Source organism: Jaculus jaculus, chromosome 1, assembly GCF_020740685.1.
Source record: "Jaculus jaculus isolate mJacJac1 chromosome 1, mJacJac1.mat.Y.cur, whole genome shotgun sequence".
In the NCBI taxonomy this organism is placed as follows: domain Eukaryota; kingdom Metazoa; phylum Chordata; class Mammalia; order Rodentia; family Dipodidae; genus Jaculus; species Jaculus jaculus.
Window position 1 is genome coordinate 34,419,709 of NC_059102.1, and position 26,121 is coordinate 34,445,829.

At 48.5% G+C, this 26,121-nt stretch overlaps 1 protein-coding gene across 12 annotated transcripts in view; it reads right to left on the reverse strand.

Moving 5' to 3' along the window:
• The window catches only part of Pax2 (paired box 2), a 94,959-nt gene that overhangs the window by 19,499 nt on the left and 49,339 nt on the right, over window positions 1–26,121 (reverse strand). For 7 of the 12 annotated variants that reach the window (XM_045139433.1, XM_045139441.1, XM_045139473.1 and 4 more), the window contains exons 7-9: window positions 25,316–25,384; window positions 2,440–2,615; window positions 153–279 (exon numbers count right to left, since the gene is read on the reverse strand). In XM_045139433.1, coding sequence (XP_044995368.1) covers window positions 153–279; window positions 2,440–2,615; window positions 25,316–25,384 — 372 coding nt within the window. The remainder of the gene's footprint in view (window positions 1–152; window positions 280–2,439; window positions 2,616–25,315; window positions 25,385–26,121) is intronic. The other 5 variants (XM_045139498.1, XM_004659444.2, XM_004659445.2 and 2 more) reach the window with 1 other exon arrangement.

Here is a 26,121-nt window from a genome sequence, read left to right on the forward strand (position 1 = left end):
CTGCACATGTCTGCTCTGGAAGCATCCTGAGTTTGAGGGGCCCTCTGTGGATACCATGGCAGGGGACCAACTTGTCACACTGAGCCCCAGATGGCATGAGCTGAGGCATCCCATTGAAAGCACACTTCTCACCCTCCCAGAAGCCCCCTTACCGGTCACGACGGGGTACGTCTGTGTGCCTGACACGTTGCTGCCCAGCTCGGGGTTGGTAGATGCAGATAGACTCGACTTGACTTCATCAAGCCCAGGGGTCAGGGCTGGGAGGGAGTACTCATTCCCCTGGGAGGAGAGAGAAAAGCGACAGCTCTCTATTGATGCGTGTATAGAGAAAGGCACGGTGTGCAGATGGGGAGGAGGAACGGGGAGCCCTCCCAGATGGGGTGGAAGGATATGGCTGGAGAGGGTGGGGATGTGAGGAGGGCTGGTTGGGTGGTGAGGGAGAGTCTGGTTTTGGTGGGGGTGGGGTAGACTTGACATGGTGAGCTTGATGAGAGTGTTTTCCCAGTACCCTGAAGCTTCTGCAGTAACTCTTGCCTAAGAAGCCCCAGGGGTAAGGAGAAGTGTAGCAGTGAGTGTCCCCTTGCTGAGAGGTATGAGGTACTCATGTCTCTGCATGGGGAGTTTTGGGGAGCATGAGTGAGCCTCAACACATGGCAGAGGTAGTAGTTGGGGGAAGGGCCTTGGGAGGCCTCCAGCCTGGCACTGCTGGGCTGGCTGATCGGATATGGGCTCCCCTTTTTTAAAAACAAACAAAGACAGCCCCATGGGCCCCTTGGTCTCTGCCTGTGCACTGGGGTATGAAATTGGGGAGGGGGAGAGTCCACATGGCTAACAGAAGGGTGGGAGGGGGCCAGTCATTGACTCTGAAAGGGTGTCCTGCCCGAAACACTCGGGTAATTGCCTTTTTATTGCAGCCACCACCAAGCCAGACCCAGGAGCTGGGCAGCCTAGGAGGCCGCACAAAAGCAGGGAAAGTTGCTCTGATTAATATTACGTTAAATTAAAACTGATTTTCTGCTCTTTCGGGTCCGTTTTTTTCCCTTCCGCTTCCTGGCCCCCCCAGAGGACCCCCTCCCATCCCTGGCTGGACGGGATTGCCTCGTCATTTCCAATTCCTTCTCGTATTGATCTTCCTGTAGAAATCAGTTTTGTAATTAGCTGCAAATTAGGCCTTCTACTGGGGGTGAAGCTGCCCCCTGATTTATCACCAGAGTAATTCGCTGTGATCGGAGAGAAATTAAAATGAACTCAATTAGGCTTCGGATTTGCTTTATGGGCCCTGCTCCGAGTTTCAGGGGGAAAAATGACTGTGCTGGTGTTTAATAGTCTAATGAAAGTAAATAAAGGTTACTCATTGTAATACAGCCGGGGACTTGGGGAGGGCGCACTGAGCCGCCCGCCTCGGCCAGCTCCTCCTTTGTTGGTTTATGGCTCAGGGCACCTTAAAAAGACTTTTGATTTTTGTTTTATGAAGACAAACAGCTTATGGGATAAAAGGACGGGCGGGGAGAAAGGCGAGTGGCTAAGAGCTGTTGAAGTCTTAGAGTAGAACTGTACTCCGCGAACCCTGAGGGGCTTGGCTGGTATAAACGTGTGTGGGTGTGTGTGCATGTGCAAGAGTCAGCACAGCAGGCGGTGCTGGGCTGCCATTGGAGGCCTGACCTAGGCCATACGCGTGGGATGGTTGGGAGTGTGCCCCTTGATGTGTGTGCATGATCTGGGGGCCACAGTGATGTGTGGGTGGAGGCATGTGCTAGAGGGGTGCTAAGCTGCTGATCTGGGAACAGTGTATTTCTACCGGCTCATAGGGCTGCTGAGCTGTGCAGCGAGGACTGTGGGCTGTGTGGGGGTGGAGGGAGCAGGTACCAGTGGTGATTGGAAATGTAAGGCCTTGGTGATATATTTCTGCTTTGTGTGTTTATAGGAAGTATTGGGTGTCTAGTCACCCTGGACAGCTGCACTGGGGAGAAGGAGACAGACACAGATGGGCTCTCCTTCTGACAATGGACAGGCGGAGCTCCACAGACTTTCTGTAGGACGTGGTGGGGTGAGGGCAAGGGACCCAGCAAGAGGACATTCCTGAGCACCCCACACCAGGGCCACAGAATGACAGAGCTGGAAGGGACCTGGTGGAGCACACGCTGAAGCCTTGCATTTTGTAAGCATGAACACAGAAGATCCAAATCTTATCTTGGATAAGATTTATCCAAGACCAGAAATGTGCATCCAGATTTGATCATTTCTAATGATTATAACACAATGATGTTTTTAAAACTATGTCCCAACATTGGTCTGAGCCAGCATGATCACACAGTGCACACACGGACTCCACATGAACATGCAGTGCTGGGTGTTTGGTGTACAAGTTTTCACCTCAAGTGGCTTTGGTTTGCCCAGGTCCTTTCTACTTTTGGGGTGAGCAGGAAGCTCCTTTCTTACCTGTTCTGATTTGATGTGCTCGGATGCCTGGAAGACATCAGGATAGGAAGGACGCTCAAAGACCCGATCTAAAGCTTCCAGTTGCTGCTGGGTGAAGGTGTCAGCGCGCAAGTGCTTTCGCAAACTGTCCACACCACTCTGGGAGTCTCCGTTGGGGACTGAGCCCTCAGACACATCTAGGGAACACAGGAACACTTGGGCTATGAGTGCCAGACCAGCAGAGGTACAGGAACAAGGCAGTGGACAAAAACATGGGTACTTGGTTCTGGCTCTAGGAACTTGCACCCCTGCCAGGAATCCTTAATCACAACCCATGAGCTAGAAGGTGGCCCAGGAGACCAGCCCTTCCTCAGAGACCTGGCTGAAGAGGCCAGAACCTCAAAGAAGCTTGCAAGAGAAAGAGAAGGGGGTGGGGCTGGAGAGATGGCTTAGTGGTTAAGGTGCTTGCCTGCAAAGCCCAAGGACCCAGGTTCTACTCCCCAGTACCCATGTAAACCAGATGCTCAAGGTGGTGCATGCATTTGGATTTCGTATGCAGTGGCTAGAGGCTCTGGTGTGCCCATTCTCTCTATCTGCCTCTTTCTCTCTCTGTCTTATAAATAAATAAATAAAATACCTAAGAGAGGAAGAAGGAAAGAAAGAGAAGGGACTCACAGCATGGGGCGAGGGGGAGAGGTGCTCCTTGAGGCTGCCTCCCAAGGGCATTTCTCCCTAAAGACCTTCCTGTCCCCAAGCCTTGGTCAGGATCTGGGCTTTCAGACTGTTGTTTCTGAACCTGTGGAGAATTGAACTAGGCTCTGAGATAAATTTTGGTTCCACGGATTCCAAGGGTTGAAAATCATCCAATCTCCAAGGCTGAGGGTAACACGGAGACTGGGTGAAGTAATTAAGTCACCTCTGAGAGCAAAGGGGCCCTGAGAACAAAGCTGAACAGCTCAGCTGAGGTTGGGCTAGGCTGGGATGAAGCAGGAAGAACAAGGAGTTTCTTCTGCTGCTGGACACCAGCGTGGACAACTTCAGGAAGCATGCACGCTGCTGTGCCCAGGCCGCCCTTCTCCCCTGGAGGGCTCTGGCTCAGGCCTCCATCAAGAGTCTGCTCCTGAGAAAACTGATTCTTACCGTGGGTTTCCACAGAGGACCAAGGCTTGCTCCATGAAGGAAGGACCTCGTGGTGTCCCAAGTGCCTGTTCCCTTAGAGCTACAGCACAAGCCTGTCTCCTTGTCAGGCTCCCCCAGGTATGTTGCCTTGGTTCCCACGGAGGTTTTAGAGCACACAGAGAGCAAAATTTCCGCTCTACTGCCTCTCTCTGAACCCCCCTGGGCCCCCAGCCTCAGCCTTGGCTTCCTTCAGCCTAAGACTAGTAAGAGAGTCTTGAGCCTGGGGTATTCCTCTGGGACTGTTATATATATCAGTTTATAGGTGATTATACGATATGATATAATCAATATTGCATTATATACAGTAACACTGTACAGTATCATTTGGGAGACCATAGAAAGTATTACATATTGATTAACCTCAACCTGCAGCCGTCCTCCTTCGCTGGCCTCTTAGAGCATGGAGCTCGGAGCTCCTAAAGGATCTCTCATCTTCCCGCCACCCTGTTTAGAAGGGGGTGGGGAAGCAAAGAAAGAGTGTGTGTGTGTGTGTGTGTGTGTGAGAGAGAGAGAGAGAGAGAGAGAGAGAGAGAGAGAGAGAGAGAGAGGGAGAGAGAGAGGGAGAGAGAGAGGGAAATGGGGGCGGTGGAAGAACAGCTCCAGCCTCAGGCAGGCAGAGGCAGCCTAGGCAGTTTTGTGTTTTTTCTCTATAAGAATCTTGAACCATTTTCAGGATGTAGCGCCATGTGGGAGCTGGGGTGTGGTTTATTTATTTTTTCCTTTTGTGTGACTAGTCTCTGCTCATATTCACTTGTACATGACAAACATCGGGCTAAATAAGGGTCTGTGTGTGACAGGTTAAGAGCCTTTCTGAAGGTGCGTGTGCTTGCACAAGAAGTGTGACTCATGGTCCCTGTCCTCCTACAGGTGCCTTCTTTTCCTGTAAGGCACATCTCCCCAGTCCCACTATCTCTTGTCACCTGCACGCTCCACTGTGTCTAATGCTGGCTTCCTGTAGGACCTCCAGCCTGTTAGGACATTCCTGCTGTCAGGGCTGGAAAAAGAAAGCATTGAGGGTCTTTGTGTCCAGTTATTGCTGTGTCACCAAATGGGTCCTGAGGGACAGAAGGTACATTTGTCTGGGAGCATGCATTCACCAACTACGTGTGCAAGTGTGTGCATGCATGTGTGCAGCAGGATGCATATCATCTCTCTGTGTAGACTTGTGTATATGCCTGTGTGTGGCTTGCCTCACCGTGTGTGTGTGTGTGTGTGTGTGTGTGTGTGTGTGTGTGTGTGTAGACTGAACTGAAGCTTTGTCCTCAGGTCACTGGCTGGAGGAGTCTCTTTGCCTTCATTTATTCAGGGGCCCTTCAGATCTTGACAAATCTGTCACTCTAAATTTGCGAGAGATTATGGTGCTCTCTCCCCAGCCCGCAGAGAGGTGATATATGATATCTGCTGCCCCTATTGATTGCCTGATCTGGTGGCAGAGGCCGGCGAAATGAACTTGAAATGAACATCATGCCTCAACTCATTGTGCGTATAATACACTACTTAATCCCACATTTTTCAGCCGCTATGGAATTCAATTGATCAATCATGTTCCACTGATAGTACTGTTTTAGGGGTTATTGCTGCTCCCTCCACTCACTGACCTTTTTATTTATTTATTTATTTTTTTGTACACTCGGGCCCTGGTGGTAAGACAGGTTACAGAGGAGGCAGTGGAGAGCTGGGGAGGGCTGGAGGGGAAGGTGGAAAGGAAGCCTGCTACTGGAAGAGGTGGTGGTGGGAGGTGGAGACTGGAAGAAGAGGAGAAGGAAGGAAGGAAGGAAGGGAGGGAGGGAGGGAGAGAGGGAGGGAAGGAAGGAGGGAGGGAGGGAGGGAGGGAAGGAAGGAAGGAAGGAAGGAAGGAAGGAAGGAAGGAAGGAAGGAAAGAAGGAAGGGCGGGCGCTGGTGGAGCAGGCCATCAAGGTGGCTGATGGAAGTGTGCAGAGATCCCCTACTCTCGGCTGGAGGAGGCCTGGGGTCATCCCCAACAGGCAAGGAAGGTCACAAAGCAGCATCGTCATCTGGAGAGGCAACAGTCATGACGAATGACATGGGAGCACAGAAGTTAAGGGGGGACAAGGAAGTGAGCCACAGGGCAGGGGGAAGACAGGGGCGCTGCTGGCGGGGGTGGAGGGAGGCCACCCTCCCAGCTTGGCGGCAGGTTTCCTAGGCTGTCACTGGCCCGCCCCAGAGCAAGGGTGATGCCCTTCCTTTGGGAGGAATAAAGGCAGGGAAAGGATAAAAGCAAGCGAAGAGAGAAAGATGGGAGGGTCCTTGGATGAGAAGATGAGAGAACCATCCAGAAGGAGGCCCAGAAGCAGAAGAAGGGCAGAAAGAGGGAGCAGGAAAAGGAAGATGTCTCCCACACCAGAAGCCAGGAGGCGCTGGCAGGGGCGAGGACACTTGGCACCAAAACGAAACCTGCTGTCACTGCTGCCTGGTGTCCAGCTATGGAGAATGCAGCCCAAGGCCTGGCTGGGAGCTGGCTGGGAGAGTACAGGAAGGAGGAGGAAGAAAAAAAGAGAAGAAAATAGCAGAGGCGAAGCAGGAAAGAAATGAAAACAGGGAAGAAGAGAACAGAAAAGGGAAACTAAGCAGTTGGCAATGCTCATCCCTGGAGGGCCCTCCCAGAGGACAGGGAGAGAATGCTCTGAAGACGCTTCCAGCGGGGAGGCTCAGAGGTGACAGGAAGGGAGGGGACGAGATCATCGCTGGGTCTCGAGGTTGAAGGGCTCTCTAGAAAAGCTGGGCTGACTAAGGGCAAAAACAGAAATGGCTTCTGGTCTAGGGTTTTGGGTGAGGGGGAAGGAATGTGTGGGTAGTTAAGTAGCGTCCAACCCAAAGAATATGCCTCACCCAGGGAGCCGGGCTGTGGGCTACTTGTGGATAAGGAACCTTGAATGATGTGTTTCTACAGCCCCAGTGCCAGCCATGGCACACGGCAGGTACTCCATGACTGAGTGACTGAATGAGTGGGTGACTGGATGAATGGGATTCTCCTGGGTGGTATTCTCAACCAGATCCCTTAGCAGAAAAATTCTAGATTAATCACCTGGTTGGCTTGGCACCTAAGACATTCAGTCATTTGTCAGGGAGTCCCTCTGCCTATTAGCTTCTCCTAGAGGTCTTTCTCACCCTCAGCAATATCATCTCAGCCACCTATCATGCCTCAAGACAACAGAAAACACGGTGTCCCCTGTTAGGAGGGAGCATAGCCTTGCACCTGCAGATCTGCCACCCCAAACAGGTGGCCGAGGCTACTTAAGAACACAGGTCCAGGGGCTGGAGAGGTTGCTCAGCAGCTAAGGTACATGCCTGCAAAGCCTAGTGACCCAGGTTCAATTCCCCACTACCCACATACAGCCAGATGCACCGAGTGGCACATGCATCTGGAGTTCATATGCAGCGGCTAGAAGCCCTGGTGCACCCATTCTCTCTGTGTGTCTCTCTTCTATCTCCCTCTGATTGCAAATAAATACATAAATAAATATTACAAAAAAAAAAGAACAAGTGTTCAGAGCAAGCCTCTACATTTATCCTCTCTGTACCAAGAAGGCTAGAGTATAATATCTGTATGTCCTAAACTTTCTGAAGCAATCCCCAGTTCCAGTATTCTTGCCACTCGGGCCACATTTTTAGGGCTTAGAAGACCCTCAGGGCTAGGAAAGGACCATGTGCTGGTCTAACGGTTTCTACTGATGGAAAATTCAGCCCTGCTTTGTCCCCTGCCCAATATATGAGTAGCATGCAAGGATTAAGATCCCCTTGAACTGGGATATGGCTCAGAGGAGAACATGTTAGGCCCTGGGTCCCATCCCAGCACCACCAAACAGACAATAACAAAAAGAATTCTAAATCTAGACAAAGCAGTGCAGGCCTGTTATTCTAGCACTTGGGAGGCTAAGGCGGGAGGATTTCGAATTTCAGGCCAGGTGAGTGAAAGCCTGTCTCCAAAACAACAACAACCAAAGAACAAAGCAAAACAAAAGCACCTGTGAGGTGGTAAGTACTGTGTACACATTTCACATATAAGGGCACCAAGACAAAGAGAAAGTAAGTATCTTGTTAACAGCCATGTAGCTCATAAATGACAAGCAGGATTTGAATTCAGATCTGTCTGACATCAGAGCCTCCCTCCTAAATCATTTTACCCTGTGGCCTTGGTGCCAAATCCACCTGAGGGCCACATCTCCAGTTCTCTGCTTGCACCCTCTCTATAGTGAGGTTAAAATCTGTGGTGGATACTGGTTGAGTGCAAACTTCCCATATGATTAAGGCACTAAACTCATCATATTGGAGTCAGGAAAACTAGCTGGATGGATGGGGAATGTCAGAGGGCCACTTGCCCAGGGTCACTAATAGCACTTTTTCAACTGCGGCCATTCCAGGGGCTCTGTCCACTATAGTGTGAGCATACTCAAGGAGAATGAGCCACTACCAGTCCTTTTTTATTTTTTTAACAACTTCCATAATTGTAGACAATAACCCATGGTCTACCAGTCCTCTTTGGTGCATGGACAGGATATAGATAGATTAATCACATTAATTGCTGCTATACTAAAGCTTTGATGTGTCTTATTCTTTCAAGAGGAACAAAGCTCATATGGTCTTCTCTGGCTGCTTCCTCCTTTCTCAGCACCTAGCATGAAGTCTTCGTGGATCTTAGGTTATTTGGGCTTTCTAACCATTCTCCAACATAAGTAGGAATTCTAATCTTCATTCTACCAGGGAGGAAACTGAGGCTTAGAGTCACTGACGTGCAAGTTAGGTGAGGGTGATAGCCAGCTCTAGGACATAGCCTCCTCTAGGGAGCCTGGCACAGGGCACAGTACACAGCTATAGGCTAAGTCTGTAGGCATAGGGCTGCCCACCTCACCTCATGGCAGAGAGACCTTTAAACAAAGTCAGCTTTGAAAGCAGAGATCATCATGACTGGAAAGACTGCCACCAACATGGTCACAGTGGCTCCCCTGAGAACATGAGCCATTTTTACCTTCTTCTGGTCTCAGTTTTTCCATATTGTGCCCTACTTCTATATTCATTATCAACAATGTCTTGGGGGCTGGAGAGATAGCATAGTGGTTAAGCGCTTGCCTGTGAAGCCTAAGGACTCCGGTTTGAGGCTCGATTCCCCAGGACCCACATTAGCCAGATGCACCAGGGGTCGCACGTGTCTGGAGTTCCTTTGCAGCCGCTGGAGGCCCTAGCATGCCCATTCTTTCTCTCCTCTGCCTTTCTCTCTGTGTCTATTGTTCTCAAATAAGTAAGTAAAAATAAACAAAAAAATTTTTTTTTAATGTCTTGGGAGCTGGGCGTGATGGCAGACGCCTTTAATCTCAGCACTTGGGAGGCAGAAGTAGGAGGATCACTGTGAGTTTGAGGCCACCCTGAGATTACATAGTGAATTCCAGGGTCATCCCAGACTAGAGTGAAACCCTACCTCGAAAATCAAAACACAAACAAACAACAACAACAGCATCTTGGCAGCTGGGCATGGTGGCTCATACCTTTAATCCCAGCACTTGGAAGACAGAGGTAGGAAGATCACTATGAATTCGAGGCCACCCTAAGACTACATAGTGAATTCCAGGTCAGCCTGGGCTAAAGAGAGACTCTACCTTGAAAAACAAAATCAAATAAATAGAATGTCTTGGGTCTGGGAGTAAAATTTAGTGATGGAGCACATGCTTAGGCATGCTCAAGACCCCAAGTTTTAATTTGTGTGTGTGTGCAAGAAAAAAAAAAAAAAGAAAAGAAAAATGCTTTTTACTCCTTAATCCAACTACTTGGTTGCCAAAAACTGTCATTCCCCACCTATTTCTGGGCTGCTCTGAAACAGAGCTCCACCTCACACCTCTGAACCCAGGCTACCACCTTCAATGTGGACAGTCACAAAAGGCTTGTCAAGAGAGGCCTCAGCAGCCTGGGGAATGGATATCCACTGAGCACCACCCCTTGGGTTGGGGCAAGAGACACTTCACCATCTCTTTATTTGGATTTCTGGAATGGTGACCACAAATGACAAGAGAACAATTGTTTTCTTTAGTGCTGAGGCAAGTGGAGTTATTAACAATCTTCTGTCTAGGCTAAGTTAATAATTATTTTAAATAATAATATTATTTTTTAACTTTTTTTTGTTTCTCGAGGTAGGGTCTCACTCTAGCTCAGGCTGACCTGGAATTTACTATGTAGTCTCAGGGTGGCCTTGAACTCTTAGCGATCCTCCTAGCTCTGCCTCCCGAGTGCTGGGATTAAAGGCATGCACCACCATGCCCGTTTTTTTGTTTTTTTTTTTAACATTTTTAAACTTTATTTTTATTTATTTATTTGAGACAGACAGACAGACAGAGAGGGAGAGGGAGAGGGAGAGAGAGAATGGACGCGCCAGGGCCTCCAGCCACTGCAAATGAACTCCAGACACATGCGCCCCCTTGTGCATCTGGCTTGTGTGGGTCCTGGAGAGGTCGAACTGGGATCCTTTGGTTTTGCAGACAAATGCCTTAGTCACTAGGACATCTCTCCAGCCCTAAATAATATTATTTTAATAACAATAATAAGGAGGATTGTGCATTCACCAAAAGGGGAGGTAGGGTGATGGGAAAGACACAATGAAATGGTGATGAAATGGTGGCATTTTCCATGGTCAGAAGGCATGGTGTGGATGGGGGGGGCGGGCTCCATAACATCTAAAAAGTCAGGATGAGATGAGCTGGGGCTGCCTACTAAGTCTTAGGAAACAAGCTTAGTCATTAGAGAAGAATATTTTTTTAAAGTGTAGCAAAAAACTAAAAACAAAATACCGGGGCTGGAGAGATGGCTTAGCAGTTAAGGCACTTGCCTGCAAAGCCTAAGGACGCAGGTTTGATTCCCTAGTACCCATGGAAGACAGATGCACAAGGTAGTGCATGTGTCTGGAGTTTGTTTGCAGTGGCTAGGGGCTCTGGTGTACCCATTCTCTTTCTATCTGCCTCTTTCTCTCTTCCTTTCTCTTAAATCAATCAATAAATATATAAAATATAAAAAGAACCTGTATATTGACTTGAATTTTTTTTTCTGGTGCTGGCTTTGTACTTGCTAGGCAAGCAGTCTACCACTGAGCTACAGTCTCCAGTTCTTATCTTCAGTTTTCTAAGCCCAAATACAAAGATACACTGGTCTTTGGGGAATCTAATACTGGTAGAGCTTTCATCCATACTTATGAAATCTGTTCAACTTTATCAGGTACTTCTTTTAAAAAATATTTAAGTATTTAAAATAATTTAAATAATGTAAATTTAAATAATGTAAAATATTTAAATATTTAACATTAGTGAGAGAGAGGAAGGAGAGAGAGGGAGAAAATGGGCATGCCAGGACCTCCTGCCACAGCAAATGAACTCCAGATATATGTGCCACTCTGTGCATCTGGTTTTACAGGGGTGTTGGGGAATTAAACCTAGTCCAGGAGACTTTGCAAGCGAGTGCCTTTAACTGCTGAACCCTCTATTCAGCCTTACCTGGTATTTAATATTACCATTTTTCAGATTAAAAAATAGTCTCAGAGGAGTGAAATTGTTTGCCAAAATATCATACATCTAGTAAGTAAGAAAGCCTAAATCTGAAGTCAAGAGAGTCTATCCCTACCTATCCACCTTTCTCTCATTGTCATCCTCCTTATAGCTGCCACCTTCCCGCCTGTGCTGGGCGGGGCAGAGGTGCTTGCCATACATTTCATCTAGCCCTCACAGAGCACGGGACAGAGGGAGAGAGGAAGAGAGAGAGAGAGAGAGGGAGAGAGAGAGACAGAGAGACCATGTGCTCCATTTTACAAATGAGGAAACAAGCTCAGAGAAAGTCCAAAACATGCACAAGATCACACCATTGTCAAGAAGCAATCCTGGAGGAAAGTCAATGTTTATCCACAGGCAGAAAATGACCCCAAATACTGGCATGGGAAGAAGAGGGAAGGAGAAACATGAAGGAAATGGAAGCAGTAGTCAGGGTGGGGGGCCCTGACCCCTACTCTGCCCCTTCGCTCCTCCACACCCTACTTTCCCCCTCAGAGGGGCTCACCCCAGTCTCCCCAGCCGCCAGTTGTTGCAGTTTCAAACTCAATTGTTCTTCCCGGTACTGAGGCAAATGGAGTCATTAATTACCTTCTATCGGCTGGGCTGAGTTCAGAATGCGATCAATATCCCCGCTTGTCATTCAGGGCAGCCGCCAGCGCAGCCCCGGCCCCACCCCCACAGCGGGGGCATGGCAGAGGAGATCTGGGCTGCCACTCGGGGCTTCCCATCTGATAGGATTTAGAAATGGGACTGCTACCTAGGGCTGGGTGCTCCGGAGTATGAGAACAGGGTGAAGATTGATGGGTAGATGTCAGAGTGAGACAGGGAGTGGGGAGGAAGGGGGAAGGAGAAAAGAAAGGTAAGGAGTATGAGGGAACGAGGTAGGAAGGGAGGGAAATGAAAAAAAAAATGGATAGAGGAAAGGCAGAAGAAAGAAAAAGAAAGAAAGAAAGAAAGAAAAAAAGAAAGAAAGAAAGAAAGAACGAAAGAAGGAAGAAAGATGGGAGATGCCTAGAGCAAGAGAGAAAGAGGAAGGAAAGCAGAGAGATAAGGGATTGCCTTGATGCTCTAGTTGCCTCGATGGGGCACCAGAGAGCCTGACTGGGGTAAAAGTTCTAGAATACTGCTTGTTCACAGAGTTGGATAACATACCTCACTGCCTCTCCACTTTAACATTGATAACTTTGAGTCTGGTCTGGCCACGAACCCCAAGCCAAATTTAGCCCTTGGAAATCTGCCCCCAAAGATCAGGTCCGTCCAGTCCACTAGCCTTGGAAAGCTGCTTGCTACCCTTGACCAAGCCCAGCTTCTAAACACTCACTGTGTTCATTGTAGGGTGAAAGGCTGGAGGTGACTCACAGCCTGCCCAGCCTCGGGCCGTGGTACATATTCACGTAGACTCGCCTCCGGGAACATGAATAGTGTTAGGGACCAGGAGCAATACCCCCAGGGCTTTTTTGCTCACTTTCTGCATGACCTTGGACAAATCCTATGAGTTTGTCTGGATTGCGTTTCTTCAGATATACACAAGAAGGATGATGTCTCCTCCATCAGCAACATTAAGTTTTCCTTTCTCTGTTTTCCAATGCTATCTATCCAAACCCTCTGCTACAGAAATAATAGTAACTGCACACCTTTAATCCCCTTGGGAGGCAGAGCTAGGAGGATTGCCATGAGTTCGAGGCCACCCTGAGACTACATAGTGCACTCCAGGTCAGCCTGGGCTAGAGCGAGACCCTGCCTCATAAAACCAATAACAATAGTAGTAACTAAAATGAACCCAGTTCCTATTATAGTACCAGATACTACTTAACATGCAGACCCTGATTGAATCTTTAGAATAATAGTAACTAGCATTTATTAAGCTCCTACTGTATGTCAGGTGCTCATGTAAGAAGTTTTGATATTTTAACTCCTTTCATTTTTTCATCAAGAACTTGAACAGAAAGCTCCCACATCTGTGTTGTGGATGAGCAAATAGAAATGCTAAGGTTAAGGGACTTTCTAAAGGTCACACAGGTGCAGCTAATGAGTGACAAAAGAGCCAGAGACAAACCCTAGCCATGTGTCTTCAGCAGCTGAGCTTAAAATGTGTGGAAACTGGGGACTATTGAGGATAGGTGACTTGCCCAAAGCTACTTACCACAGTCAAGCAGTGTCAAAGCCAAATGTAAACTCTACAAGTCTTGTGCTTATATTTATTTATTTATTTTTGAGGTAGGGCCTCGCTCTAGCCCAGGATGACCTGGAACTCACTCTATAGTCTCAGGCTGTCCTTGAACTCACAGCAATCCTCCTAAATCTGCCTACCGAGTGGTGGGATTAAAAACGTGCACTACTGCTGGGCGTGGTGGCGCACACCTTTAATCCCAGCACTCGGGAGGCAGAGGTAGGAGGATGGCCATGAGTTCAAGGCCACCCTGAGACTACAGAGTTAATTCCAGGTCAGCCTGGAACAGAGTGAGACTCTACCTCGAAAAACCGAAAAAAAAAAAAAAAAAAGCGTGTACTACCATACCCGGCTTTATGCTTACTTTAAAATGTTTATTTTCTTTATTACACTGACTTTGAAATCAAAGATGCCTTGTTTTTCATCTTTGTAAACCTAACATCTAGACCTAGCCTCAGGTTTGCTGTATGTATTCACGTCCTCTTGCTTCTGGGATCATGAACTGTGTTCGGGCCTGATACACGGGTCACACATGCTTGCTGATTTGTTGAGTTCAACTCTCAAAACAAAGCTTGATGAATTCTTAACTGCCTTTGCGCCACACTTGACCTCTCAGAAGGAAAAGGAGGCAGCCATACAGTGTGCTACTGTGCACTCACTGTTGCTCATATGTTGTAGCTGAAAAGTATGTCATGGAGATAATTTAATGTGATTCCCTCAAAGATTTCAGCTCGAAGCAAAACAGAACAAAACAAAGAACAGATAGCTGGGAAGATGGCTCAGCAGCTAAAGGTACTTGCTTGCAGATCCTGCTGGCCTGGGTTCAATTCCTCAACACACACGTAAAGCTGGATGCAAAGTGGTGTGTGCATCTTGAGTTCATTTGCAGTAGTGACAGGAGACCCTGGTATGCCCATACACATGCATGCATGCATGCAAGAGCAAATGAAATACTTTAAAAACAACTTTAAGAAATGGGTTCGGGCTGGAAAGATTGCTTAGTGGTTAAGAAATTTGTCTGCAAAGCCAGGACCCACATGAGCCAGATGCACAAGGTGGCACATGCGTCTGGAGTTCCTTTGCAGAGGCTGGAGGCCCTGGCATGCCCATTATCTCTGTCTCTTTCTTTCTGCCTCTCTCTCTCTCTTAAATAAATAAAAATAATATATTAAAAATGGTCTCAAAAATAAACAATAAAAATGCTTTCAGAGATGTTAGGTGGTGTTTCCATGTCCCAGAGTTCTTGCTAGAATTTGAACTGAGGCTTCTGGCTCACTGTCCTTTCCCTACTGAGGGGGTTTAATGCTGACCAAGAAAGAAAAATAGAGAAAAGGAAACGGTGGACCTGGGGAGGAAGCAACCCTGACCAGAGCTGACAGTCAGAAAGGACAAGGACCCTGGCAGAATCCCACTTCCCTGTGTAAAGGGAAAGAATGGGTGTGCGACCCCACATGGAGATTCTAAAGACATGAGAAGATGGTCTGAGAAATGAAATTCTGCCTCCATAAGCTTAACTAATCAACCTGACAGAGGAATGGGGCTGAGGGGGAAGGGTAGAAAGAGAAGGACATTTAAGGAAAATCACCGTTGTTGCACACAGCTAAGCTTTAAAATATGATGAGCCCAGAATTTAAAAGGACATGTACACCCAACAGTGGAAGATTATGCAGCCATTAAAAATCATGTTTTCAGGGAATATGCAATGATATGTGAAAAATATAATATCACATAAAAATAGCAAGACATGAAGCTTTTCGTATACTATCGGTTCGATTTTGATTAAATATATATACTAAGTATTATATGAATAGGAAAAAAGACTCCAGAAATATATGCCAAATTTCAACAGTAGTTATCACTTAGAGATGAGATTTTAAGTGAGTTTTCAGAAATTTACCATCTCTTTCAAACATTTGACAATGAACTTGCATTGTTCTTGCGATCAAACAAAAGGTCCCCCTCCCCTTCTAAAGGGCACAGAGCAGATGGAAGGAGGTGCCATGACCAAGGAGGGGCATGAGAGGAACATGCGCCTGTCAGGAAGACAAAAGCTCCCAAGAAGCTGAGGACATCACCAGGCCCTGGCTGCCCTGTTTGGAAAATGAACCCTTTAGGAACGCAGATTGAAGCTCTGTCCTTGGGAAGAAGAGAAAACCCTGAGAGAGGAAGACGGCAGAACTTCCATATCCTTGGCTTGCTTTTTGTCTTCTTCCCCAAAGAAAAGAATTTTAGCCTGTGCCCAGCAGGAGACTGAGTGGCTGCTTGGGTTGGGGTGGGGTGAGCAGGTCACCCTGAGCCATTTTGCTCTGGGGCTCACTTTCCCAAATCACTTATACATCAGGAGCCTGGGAGGAATTTAGGATCCTAGACTTGCTGTTGCTGGTCCTTGAGCTAAGACGTCACAAGGCAAGAGGGAGGAAGTAATGGCGGGGGAGAGGGCTCAGCTCTCACATAAAAATCTAGAGTGCACACCTAAAACCTCAGGGCTGAGGAGGCTGGGGCCTGGTGGGTGTTGGGGGTGGGCAGTAGGATAGTTTGGGCTTGCTAGCTAGATAGCTACAGGTTTGGTGAGGGTTATTTCTTAAGGAAATAAGGCGGAAGAGCTAGCCTCTGAATATGTGCGTGCAGGGCGCACACATCTGCACACAAACATGTATACACATGTGCATATTGTATATATACGGAAGTAAAAAGATTGAGGCGGCAGCAGCAGCAACAACAACAAAAAACAATCCTAATGCCATGCTGAATTGCAGAAAGGGAAGTTTTGGTAAGATTATGCAAAAACAGACTGGATATCTTTTGAAAGAAATTATTACACCATTGATATGACTACTAAAAAAGAAATGTGATACTCCAGAGCCTCCACACACTCAGCAAGAATAATTGTGGCGCATTAACTTGATATCAACACTTAGATCAAATGCCACCCCCCATGAGGGCTTTCCCAATTGTCCTGGTGGGAAGAAACTGCTCCATTTTTTTTTTTTTTTTTTGAGGCAAGCCCAACAGACTGGCCTTTTTAAAAACAATTTTTATTTCTTTATTTGAGAGAGAGAGAAAGAGAAAGTGGCAGAGAGAGGGAGAGAGAGAGGAAGAGAGAGAGAATGGACATGCCAGAGCATCTAGCCACTGCAAATGAACTCCATGTGCATGCGTCCTGGGGAATCAAACCTGGGTCCTTTGACTTTGCAGACAAGCACCTTAACCACAAAACCATCTCTTCAGTCCCCTGGCCTTTCCTTTTCAGTGGGAGAGAAAAAGAGAGGGTGGGGGGAGGGAGAATATTGTCATGCCAGGGCCTCCAGTCACTGCAATTGAACTCTAGAAGCATGCACCACCTAGTGGGCATGTGCAACCTTGCACAGTTGCATCACTGTGCGTCTGGCTTATGTGGGTCCTGGAGAGTTGAACATGAATCCTTAGGTTTTGCAGGCAAGCACCTTAACTGATACGCCATGTCTACACCCTGCTCCGTTTTAAAAACTACATTCATCACGGCCTCCCAGGACTTGGTCCCAGTCTTGCTCACACTCTGCTTGTTGAATGATGTGCACATCTGCCTCCCCACTAGATGAGAAGTTCCTTGAGGGCAAGGACTGTTCGTTTTGCCTCTGTAGATGAGCGTGGCAGCGCACTTCACATAACAGGCATTCAGTATGCTCATCATCTTAAACTGGGATTTTTTAAATTGATCGATTAAAATAATCGATAAGATATAGTAAATATTAACATTTGGCAGAGTCTCCTTCCTAGTTGTATAGCCAGGGTGAGAAAAAGCAAAATAGTTGATGACTGTTGGGCTTAGTCATACCTAAAATCATTTAGTTATTGCAAGCAGTGGGGAGGGCTCCACCTCCGTGTGCTTTCCTTCATTTTAAAGGAAAATAACAACTGAAAGGAGGACGAGGAAGAGGAAAAGAAAAAGAAGAAACTACTAGATGATAATATAGAAGACATCCTTATGACCTTAATCTGATAGAATTAAGGACCTAAACCAACAAGATTAAATTCAACAGGGATAAATGGAATGCCCTATGTTTAGGTTAAAAAAAAATCAATTACACAAGTACAGAATGGGGTAGAACTGGCTTCGTAGCAATTGATGTGAAAAAGATCTCAAGGTTTTAGTTGACCACGAGCTCAATATGAGCTTGAGTCTGACACGGCTGCTAAAAAATCGAATGTAATCTTAGGCTACATTATGAATGTGGAGTCTCCAGACAGGAGAGGGGCAATGGCTCCACTGTACATACTTGACATTGGCTGGACTGTCTCTAGGGTTCAGTGTTCATTGGAGAGGGACTTTAACCTTCAAGACTAAATTCAGAGATGGGCAACCAGGATGGCGAGGGAACGCCTTCAAGGGTGGCAGCAGTATCATAAGAGAAGCTGAAATCCACCCAGGGCTTAGCCTAGAGCTTGCCAGGTGCTCAGTAAATATGGTCGAAGTTAAGGGGGGAGGGAAGGGAGGAGAACAGGAAGGAGGGAAGAAGAAGAGATTTCAAATGGAGAGCTTTTACCACCATCCACCACTCTGGTGGTAACACCATGATCTATAAGTAGTTTACAGACAATGAAACTAGATTCTGAGAGATTATGTAAATGCACAAAGGTCCCAGAGCAGACGTGGAGTCAACATCCAGATATTTGAACTCCAAGTCCTGAGCTCTTCCCTCATTCCCACTCAAGGGTAGCTGTCTAACTATGTCCTGTGTCCAGGCAGGGGCTGTGTTCTGGCTGGAAGGGAGAGTTCTATGGTGAGTGGCAGGCAAAACTAATGACCCTCAAGAATCCGAGCCTCTGCCTTGTTGTCTCTATTAGCCTAGCCCCTGGCCTCCTTCCACGTGGAGACAGCCATTCCCACAGCCAGCTTCACTGCCCGCTTGCTCTTCCCACCGCCTCCCCACACTCCTCCTGAGCACGCAGCGCCACAGTCCAGCCAGCTGCGTGCTATGTGAAGTCTTGCCTTCCACAGTAGAGTGTTCGGCCTCCTGAACACAATGGACACTTGGGCCACACCAACAAAGATCCTCAAAGAAGACAGCTGTGTCCTCAGTATCCTGCTTATGGGCACACCGCAGCAAGTCAGACCGTCAGCTCTGAATCTGATCAAGGACCTGATCATGGACAGGGGGACAGTCGGAATGACCATTAAGGCCCCCATAGTTCCTAACCACTCTACAGAGAAGAGAGGGGATGGGGGAAACCTCGAATCCCAGGGAGTTATAGTAGCATTTTGAATAAACTATCTTCCTCTTCCTCCCCAGAGGGAGCGCCCCAGGGTACTTGCTGCCATGGCGCAGCCAGCCCCAAGCTGTGAGCTCTACGTGGTGCCAATGGAGACAAGGAGGGCGAGATCCAGAAGCAATGGGGAAAGGAGCACACGGGTGGTGAGGGAGAGCAGACAGGCCCCTGGGAGGCAGAGCGGTGGGCTCTGGGTGGGAGTGGGGGGATTCCCTGGGGGATGTGGTTTCCCACCTGGGAGCACTTGCTGTGTGATGCTGGCGGCCTGCCCACAGAGCTGGTGGGCAGGGAGAGATTGCAGGGTGAGCAACACCCTTGCCGGAGCCTCAGCCCTCCTTCCGCCCCCTCAAGAAGAGGTTGGGGCCTTCTGCCCGGTACAGCCCCCACTGGGCTCCATCTGGGGCCAGAACTGGTTAGAAACCTCTCTGGAGCTAGGAGGGAAGGGGGCTTTGTTAGCTCAAAGGACACAAGCAAGGCGAAAAATTACATACCAGGCCGCCCTAAGTATGCTTGTTTAGAGAAACTGCTTGCATTTATGAAGCCTTTGGTGCGGAAAGCAGGGTTGCAAATGACTGCATCAGAGCGACAGTAAAGGCCATTAATTTCCTGTTATGTTTTCCTGTGTTGGGGGCTTTATTAATTTAATTTTACACTGTCGAACAACAGCGAGAGCTGACACTGCCACTGCCACACCGCCACGGCTTTCTTTCTGTGTGTGTAGCAAGGCTTTGCCTGACATGCAAATCAACACTATTACCAGAACCAATAAAGATGTGTGGAGGGAGGAGAGGAGAGCTGAGGAGGGAGAACGGAAGAGAGAGCAGGGGACAGAAAGGGCCAAGGCCATCCCTGGCCAGTCTCTGCCTCATTCTATGCCTGGCAATTGCTGACTGCCCAAGGGTTCCTCCACAATCAGCACTTTTTGTTCACTGTCACCTTCCCTCCTTCCTGCCCACTTCTCTCCCTTCTCCACCTGTTCAGGACTCTACCTCTGTCCTGTCCCAGCTCCTGGAAGAACTTAAACAGAGATGTATGGCTGGTGATCTGGTGTTACTTACACCCACAGGCCCGAATAAAGGGCTCCACTGCACACTTCCCTTTCAGCCCCTTTCTTCTCGACAGCCCCTTTCCTCAAAAGTGAAGGGTCCTGGCCCACTCACATATCCCTGGTTTACCCATGCACAAACAGAAGAGAATCTAATTTGCTTATAAGTTCTTCTGAGGGCTGGAGAGATGGATCAGTGGTTAAAGGCACTTGCTTGCAAAGCTTAATGGCCCAGGTTCAGTTCCCTAGTACCCATACAAAGTCAGATGCACAAAGTGGTGCATATATCCAGAGTTCATTTACAGCTTCAGGAGGTCCTAGCATGCCCATTCTCTCCCTCCCTCTCTCTCTCTCTCTCTCTCTCTCTCTCTCGCAAATAAATAAATATTTAAAAAAACAAACACCAGTAATTCCTTCTGAGAGCTCCCATGGCCTAGCCTGGTCACTCATTTATTTACTTTGAGTTCTCAGAGAAAGTCTATCTTTAGTAGTTACGGGGAGCCCGTTTGCACACCTAGTATCAGAAGCAAGGGCAGATTTCAAAAAGACAGTGGTACCACATGCCAGTCCCTTTGACTGTCAAGACCACCCACACTTTCCCTCACTGAGGCCAGTTCCCATAACCTGGCTACCCCAAGGGGTCCATACTACCCTCCACTTAACTTACCATCCGGCCAGGCCACCCAGTGCCCACACTGTCCAAGTGTCTGGGTTGGCAACACTGCCCAAGGGAATGGAGACAGCAGGTGGGCAGGAAGAGGGGAGGAAAGAGGAGCTCCTGGAGCCACTCCTCCCAAGCACACCATCTGTACCCCTGTGTCCTGGCTTCCCAGGTTGCCACAGCCTAGGGGAATGTGTGTGTGTGTGTGTGTGTGTGTGTGTGTGTGTGTGTGTGTTGGGTTGGTGCATGTGCATGGTGTCTGCGCATCTTTCCCTCTGTCGCTGGCTTACTCGCTCTCCTGCCCACACTTTCTGCTTCAGGAGCCACTTGGCAGGCTTGGAGAGGCTGTTGGATGAAATCCAGCTCTCCTGAGGAAGAAAGCATAAACTTCATAAACTGCATTTACTTTTAATGCAGGTTCCTGGGGCTTTTCTCCAGCTTCTCTTCTCCACTTGCTCTATCATTCTATCCCTGACCCTGTCTGTGCACAACCAGGTTTGTGTACACACACACACACACACACACACACACACACACACACAATAACCAGTCATGGAGAGATGAAGAAACCTGGGGTCAAACAGAAGGGAAGGGGTGAGGCCTCATGGGAGAATGCCACAGCTGGAGTCCTGGAAAGGCCCCAGGGGATGCTCAGACCCTGTCTCCAGTGGAGGTGAGCACAAAGGGTGCTTTGAAAGAGGCTGGCCTCGGGGACAGAGGGAGGGATGCTGACATGGCATGGGGATGGCCGAATGAGGAACCACCTGGAGGCTGGGCCCGGGAGCTCCGGGCAGGGAGGGAGAGAAGTCAGGCTGAGGTTTGCGAGGCCTCCTGTCTGGTGCTGTCAAGGTCAGCAGGTTCAGGTTCATTGAAGGGTCAGGATGGTTTGAATTACTGGCTCTGCTGCAACTCTGCTCTGAGGCTCGTGACTGTCTCCAGCCTGTGTGCCAGGCCCCGCCCTCTCCCAGCCTGCAGGCCTGTGACATCCCCATGGGGCAGAAGAGGAAAGGCCAGCCAGCCCCCAGGCCCTGGTAGTCCTGAGGAAGGCAAGATGGGAAAGGGCCTGTCCCGGATCTCCATCGTGGAGGAGATTGCAATGACCCTGCGTGTCATTCTGAGGATTCCATGCCATTTGCTTGTCCTTCCCTGCCGCATGTGGGTCTGCAGAGGATGAAGCCCCCAGGGGTGTGGACCCCGGAGCAGCAGGACCTTGCCTGGCTCCTCCCTCCTGCATGCAGAGCCTGAGCTGGGGGAGAAGGGCAGAGCCTAGGCTGTGGGTTTCTTGCCTGGCAGGGGGAAGAAGAAGCCCAACCAACCTGCAGAGAGGGGAAGGAGGGGAGTAGAAGACATGCTGACAGGAAGCAGCCTCCCATGAGGATGCAAATATGGGAGAGGCATGGAGAACCTCTGAAGAGGAATCTTGATCTGCACGGATTGTGTGGGAGCAGAGGGACACAGACACCCCCTCTGCGACACAGCGAGCTCTCGCTTGGGACCTATCCACACTGACTTTCTAGCTCTGTATAGAAAAACATAGTCTCACTGAGGCTAGAGTGATGGCTTAGTGGTTAAGGCATTTGCCTGCAAAGGACCCAGGTTCAATTCCCCAGGACCCATGTAAGCCTGAGGCACAAGGGGCGCAGGCATCTGGCGTTCATTTGCAGTGGCTGGAGGCCCTGGCATGCCCATTCTCTCCCTCTCTCTCTGCATCTTTCTTTCTCAAATAAATAATATATAAAAAATAAAATATATCAAAAAAGAAAAATATATACTTTTTGGATAAGCTTCCGAATACTTCCTTGACCAACCCACTCTTCATCCACAATAGCATGAACTAGTTGGAAAACAAAGATAATAATGTGGCTCCCATTTCTAGTATAAGTGCAAAGATTTATGGACAAATTTACGTGCCTATGTTAGTCCTTCACAACCATTGCTAAACCCTGGTATTTTCCCACTGAAAAACACAAGTTACTTCTGCACAAGGCCCATAGGAAAGGACTTCATGAACCATCGACATAGCCCACAGCTGTAGAATCTCAGGTCAGTGCGCAGCAGGCTCCTAGCCAACATTGCCCAGAGTTTGGCTAAAATATGCGATTCAACTAAGATAGAAAGTGCCCCCCCACCCCACCCCCCACCTCCCGCTCAGGTATGAATAGTTAAATTCCCCTGGTTAGCAGGAAGATATAATCAAAACCATGAATGTATGTTAATAAGTGGGTTTCTTTCCCTGAAGTCTTAGTGAATGCTGACCTTTGAACTTTAACTCTTTCTGCACCTGGACCTTAGCCAGGTTTTGAATATTTGCTGGATGTGAACATAAGGAACTTTTTGTTTTGTTTTGTTTTTCAAGCTAGGGTCTCTGGCTGACCTGGAATTCACTATGTAGTCTCAGGGTGGCCTTGAACTCACGGCAATCCTCCTACCTCTGCCTCCCGAGTGCTGGGATTAAAGGTGTGCGCCACCACACCCAGCTGGGAACTTTTTAATGCAGTTGATTACCACCCTTGTCTAGGCAGTTGGTTGCTACTTTTCAGCTATTTGTACAGAACCTGTTGCACTGAGGCACAGAGCCCACGGCACGTGCTAGGTCCTCTAGTGCGCCTGAAGCCAGGCAACCCCAGCAGTAACCCCTAAGACACCTTAGTCTCTCTTCATCCTAGGTTTTGTTTTCTCTGGTTTTAGTCACCTGCAGTCAAGTGTAGCTTAAAAATATCAGGTGGAAAATTCCAGAAGTAAACAATTCATAACTTTTCATTCTCACACTTTTCTGAGTAACATGATGAAATCGGAGCTGCTGTGCTCGGTCCCACCCGGTCTATGAGTCACTCTTCGCTTCAGCACATCCAGGCCCTACTCGGGAATCACTTAGTAGCTGCCTTGGTTCCCAGATCAACTGTCGCAGTTTCAATGTGTTGCTATATTTTTCTGCTTTATTATTGTTGTCATCAGTTTCTCACCATGCCTAATCTAGAAATTAAACTTGCATATGTACACATTAGGAAAAAACCAAAGTATGTATAGGTTTAGGTGTATAGGGTGTGTCCATGATTTCAAGTGTCCTCTGGGAGTCCTGAAATGCATTTCTTATGGAGGAGGACACTATTAAGTTCTTTAAGAAGAGAATTATACCTTTCTCTCTGTGTGTGTGTGTGTGTGTGTGTATGATCAGGCAATAAACAGACATGACTGTGTCCAGGTGTTGAGTTTAGGTTAAGAAATCAGTAAAACCTCATCTTTCTTTTCTGGCCCAGCATGGTGAAGCCTCATTATGTAATCTGTACCTACTCAGCATCATCCCTCCTTCGCAGCTCCTTCAGGCTGCTTCTTGTCCCGCTGAAACAATGCATACTCAGCAAAACTTCCCCAAGCTCTTCCCATGCAGGACAAACTCAGGTCCCTTGTTGGGTCCACCAGCCCCTTGCACCAGGACCAAAAGAGGGTCGCTCAGGTTACAGCCACCGCCTCTGAAGGTCAGCCTATTGGCCTGCCCCGCAGGTCAGAGCAAGCCTGCCTACCCAGCACTCTCACCACATGCACACACACGCGTGCGTGCGCACACACACACACGCACACACACATACCCCAGTCTGCTGACACAACAGGTTATACCCAGAGACCCAGGGCCTGGGCAAGGGCAATTTCTCCTCTTCTCTAGGGTCCTCCTCTTCTGAAACTGGCTTTCCTCCCACCGTCCCTCCAAAGGACAGCAGGGAAGAGAGCTTGGTGACCAGGGCATGCCTGGTTTCCATTAATGAGATACACCAAGTGTAAGCCAGCCATGGAGGCAGCCTACAAAAGGAGGCGATCAGATCAGATCGCGGGCGGCCAGGAGCCGAGCTGCTCAGGTAATTGGTTTATCTATCTGGAAGCAGGGGGAGCAATCTCAGCACAGACAGACTAGCAGTAAAGTCTCTTCCTTAAGGCTATTTCCTTTGTCTTTTCAATTGCTTGCACATCCATGTGAGAGAGGGAGAGAGTGTTAAAGAGAGAGGGAGAGGGAGAAATGTTAATTTGTGAATTAATGGCTTTTCTCAGCGGAATTGTAAATTCAAATGTCACCTCACACGGTGACACCACGGCTGGTCTGCTGAAGAAGCAATGATAAGATCCCCCACCTCCCTCAGTGCCCCTCCCTCCCCAAAGATAGCTGTGGAGTGGAACATGCTACTTTTAATTTGCAATAACAACACAACAGAGGTATGCAGTAATGACTCCTCTTCCACCCTCCTCTTGCCTTCCTGCCCCCCAGTCCAGGTGGCTCCCCTATTTCCCCTCTCCCTACCTCTTCTGGAACACCTCACCCCACTGCCCCCACTCACCCCAGCCAATGCCTGATCACATGGGGGGGGTGCCTTTGGAATTGACGATGCTGCAACCCTCTCTTCTCCTTCAATAATCAGGGAATTAATGACCCTGGAGTTAAAGTGAGGCTGATACCGAGGCCCTGCCCAGCACTGGGAAAAAGCCTTCATTGTTTTCAAGCAGGAGGCGGGCAGCAGTGAGGGAGATTCATGGATGGAGATTGAATATGCAATTTTCTTTCACCTTGCCAAGAGCTGCCCCTGGGCTGTGCCTGGCCTAAATTTTTCCTTTTACCATCTCTGCCTTATCCGGCCCTCCCACCTCCCTTCCATTCTTTCCAGAAAATTACCTTCAAAATTGATTTCCACTTTTACAAACAAATATAATGGGAACACAGGAAAAAACTTGGGCCGTGATGAATTAGGGCTGTCAGGTGCTTCCAGGTCTCCTTTGCTTTTGTTTTACTACCCGATCTGCTCTTTGTTTTTCCAAGGGCTGGAAAAACTGCCCTCATCCACTGAGCGTCTGACCCTCTGGGCCTCCAGGCCTCAGCCCCAAGCCCCCTTGGCGGCCCATGGAAGTGATCCAGGCCTAGAGACTGTTAGCTTCTAGGGTTCCCAGTAGAAGCCTGAGCCTCTGCCTCCAGTCCACTCTCTGCCCTTAAGACCCATTCTCTGAATGGTCTCTAGCCGCCACCCCGTGCTATCCCCATAACCCCCACACCATGTTCCCTCTGGCCCTCATACCTCTTAAAGTCCAGACCAGATGCAAACCTCCACCTCCTCTAATGTGGGCAGGATCAGTGCATACCTCAACTAGAGCAAATAAGAGACAGACAAACACTGAGAGATCCCAAAAGACAGGCAGGCAGGAGACGAGGGCCAGACCCTGAGACTGGGAAACCAGGCTCCTCTTCAAAGGGCTAGGAGGGTTCTGAGCAACAACCCCCACACAGTCTGAGAGGGAAGGGCTGGTTCCCAGTTTCAGTCTTCCTATCTTCGGGACCCAGCCACCCGGGGAAGTAGGCTCACAAAGGCCCATCCACTTGCCAATAGGTCAAGGGTAATACTGATGGGCCCTTGGGGCCAGACTATATGCAGGCGTGTGCCCAGGCCCATGGACACTCAACATGCTCAGGCCTGGCTCGGGGCTCTCCTTGGCTATTGGTACTGGCCAGTATGCTTCTGGTTACACCGGTACTCTCCAAGCATGTGCATTACCTAGAAAACTTCATGCCTTCTCAACACATGGCATTCCACACCCCTTCACTTCCACAGACCTCAGAGCGACAGACTATACATACACAATCACAGTTGCATAAACCATGGAAGAAATATATATGGTCCAGAAAACAAGCATATATTTCTCAAGGTAAATAAATAAACTTGCACATGGGAAGCAGAAATGCACATAGATGAATAGAGAGAGTAATGTTCCCATATTAGAACAAGAATGCAGTCTTATATTTATTTACACACATAAGAAACTCTAGTGAAGCCTGGTGTGGTGGTGCACGCCTTCAACCCCAGCACTCGGGAGGCAGAGGTAGGAG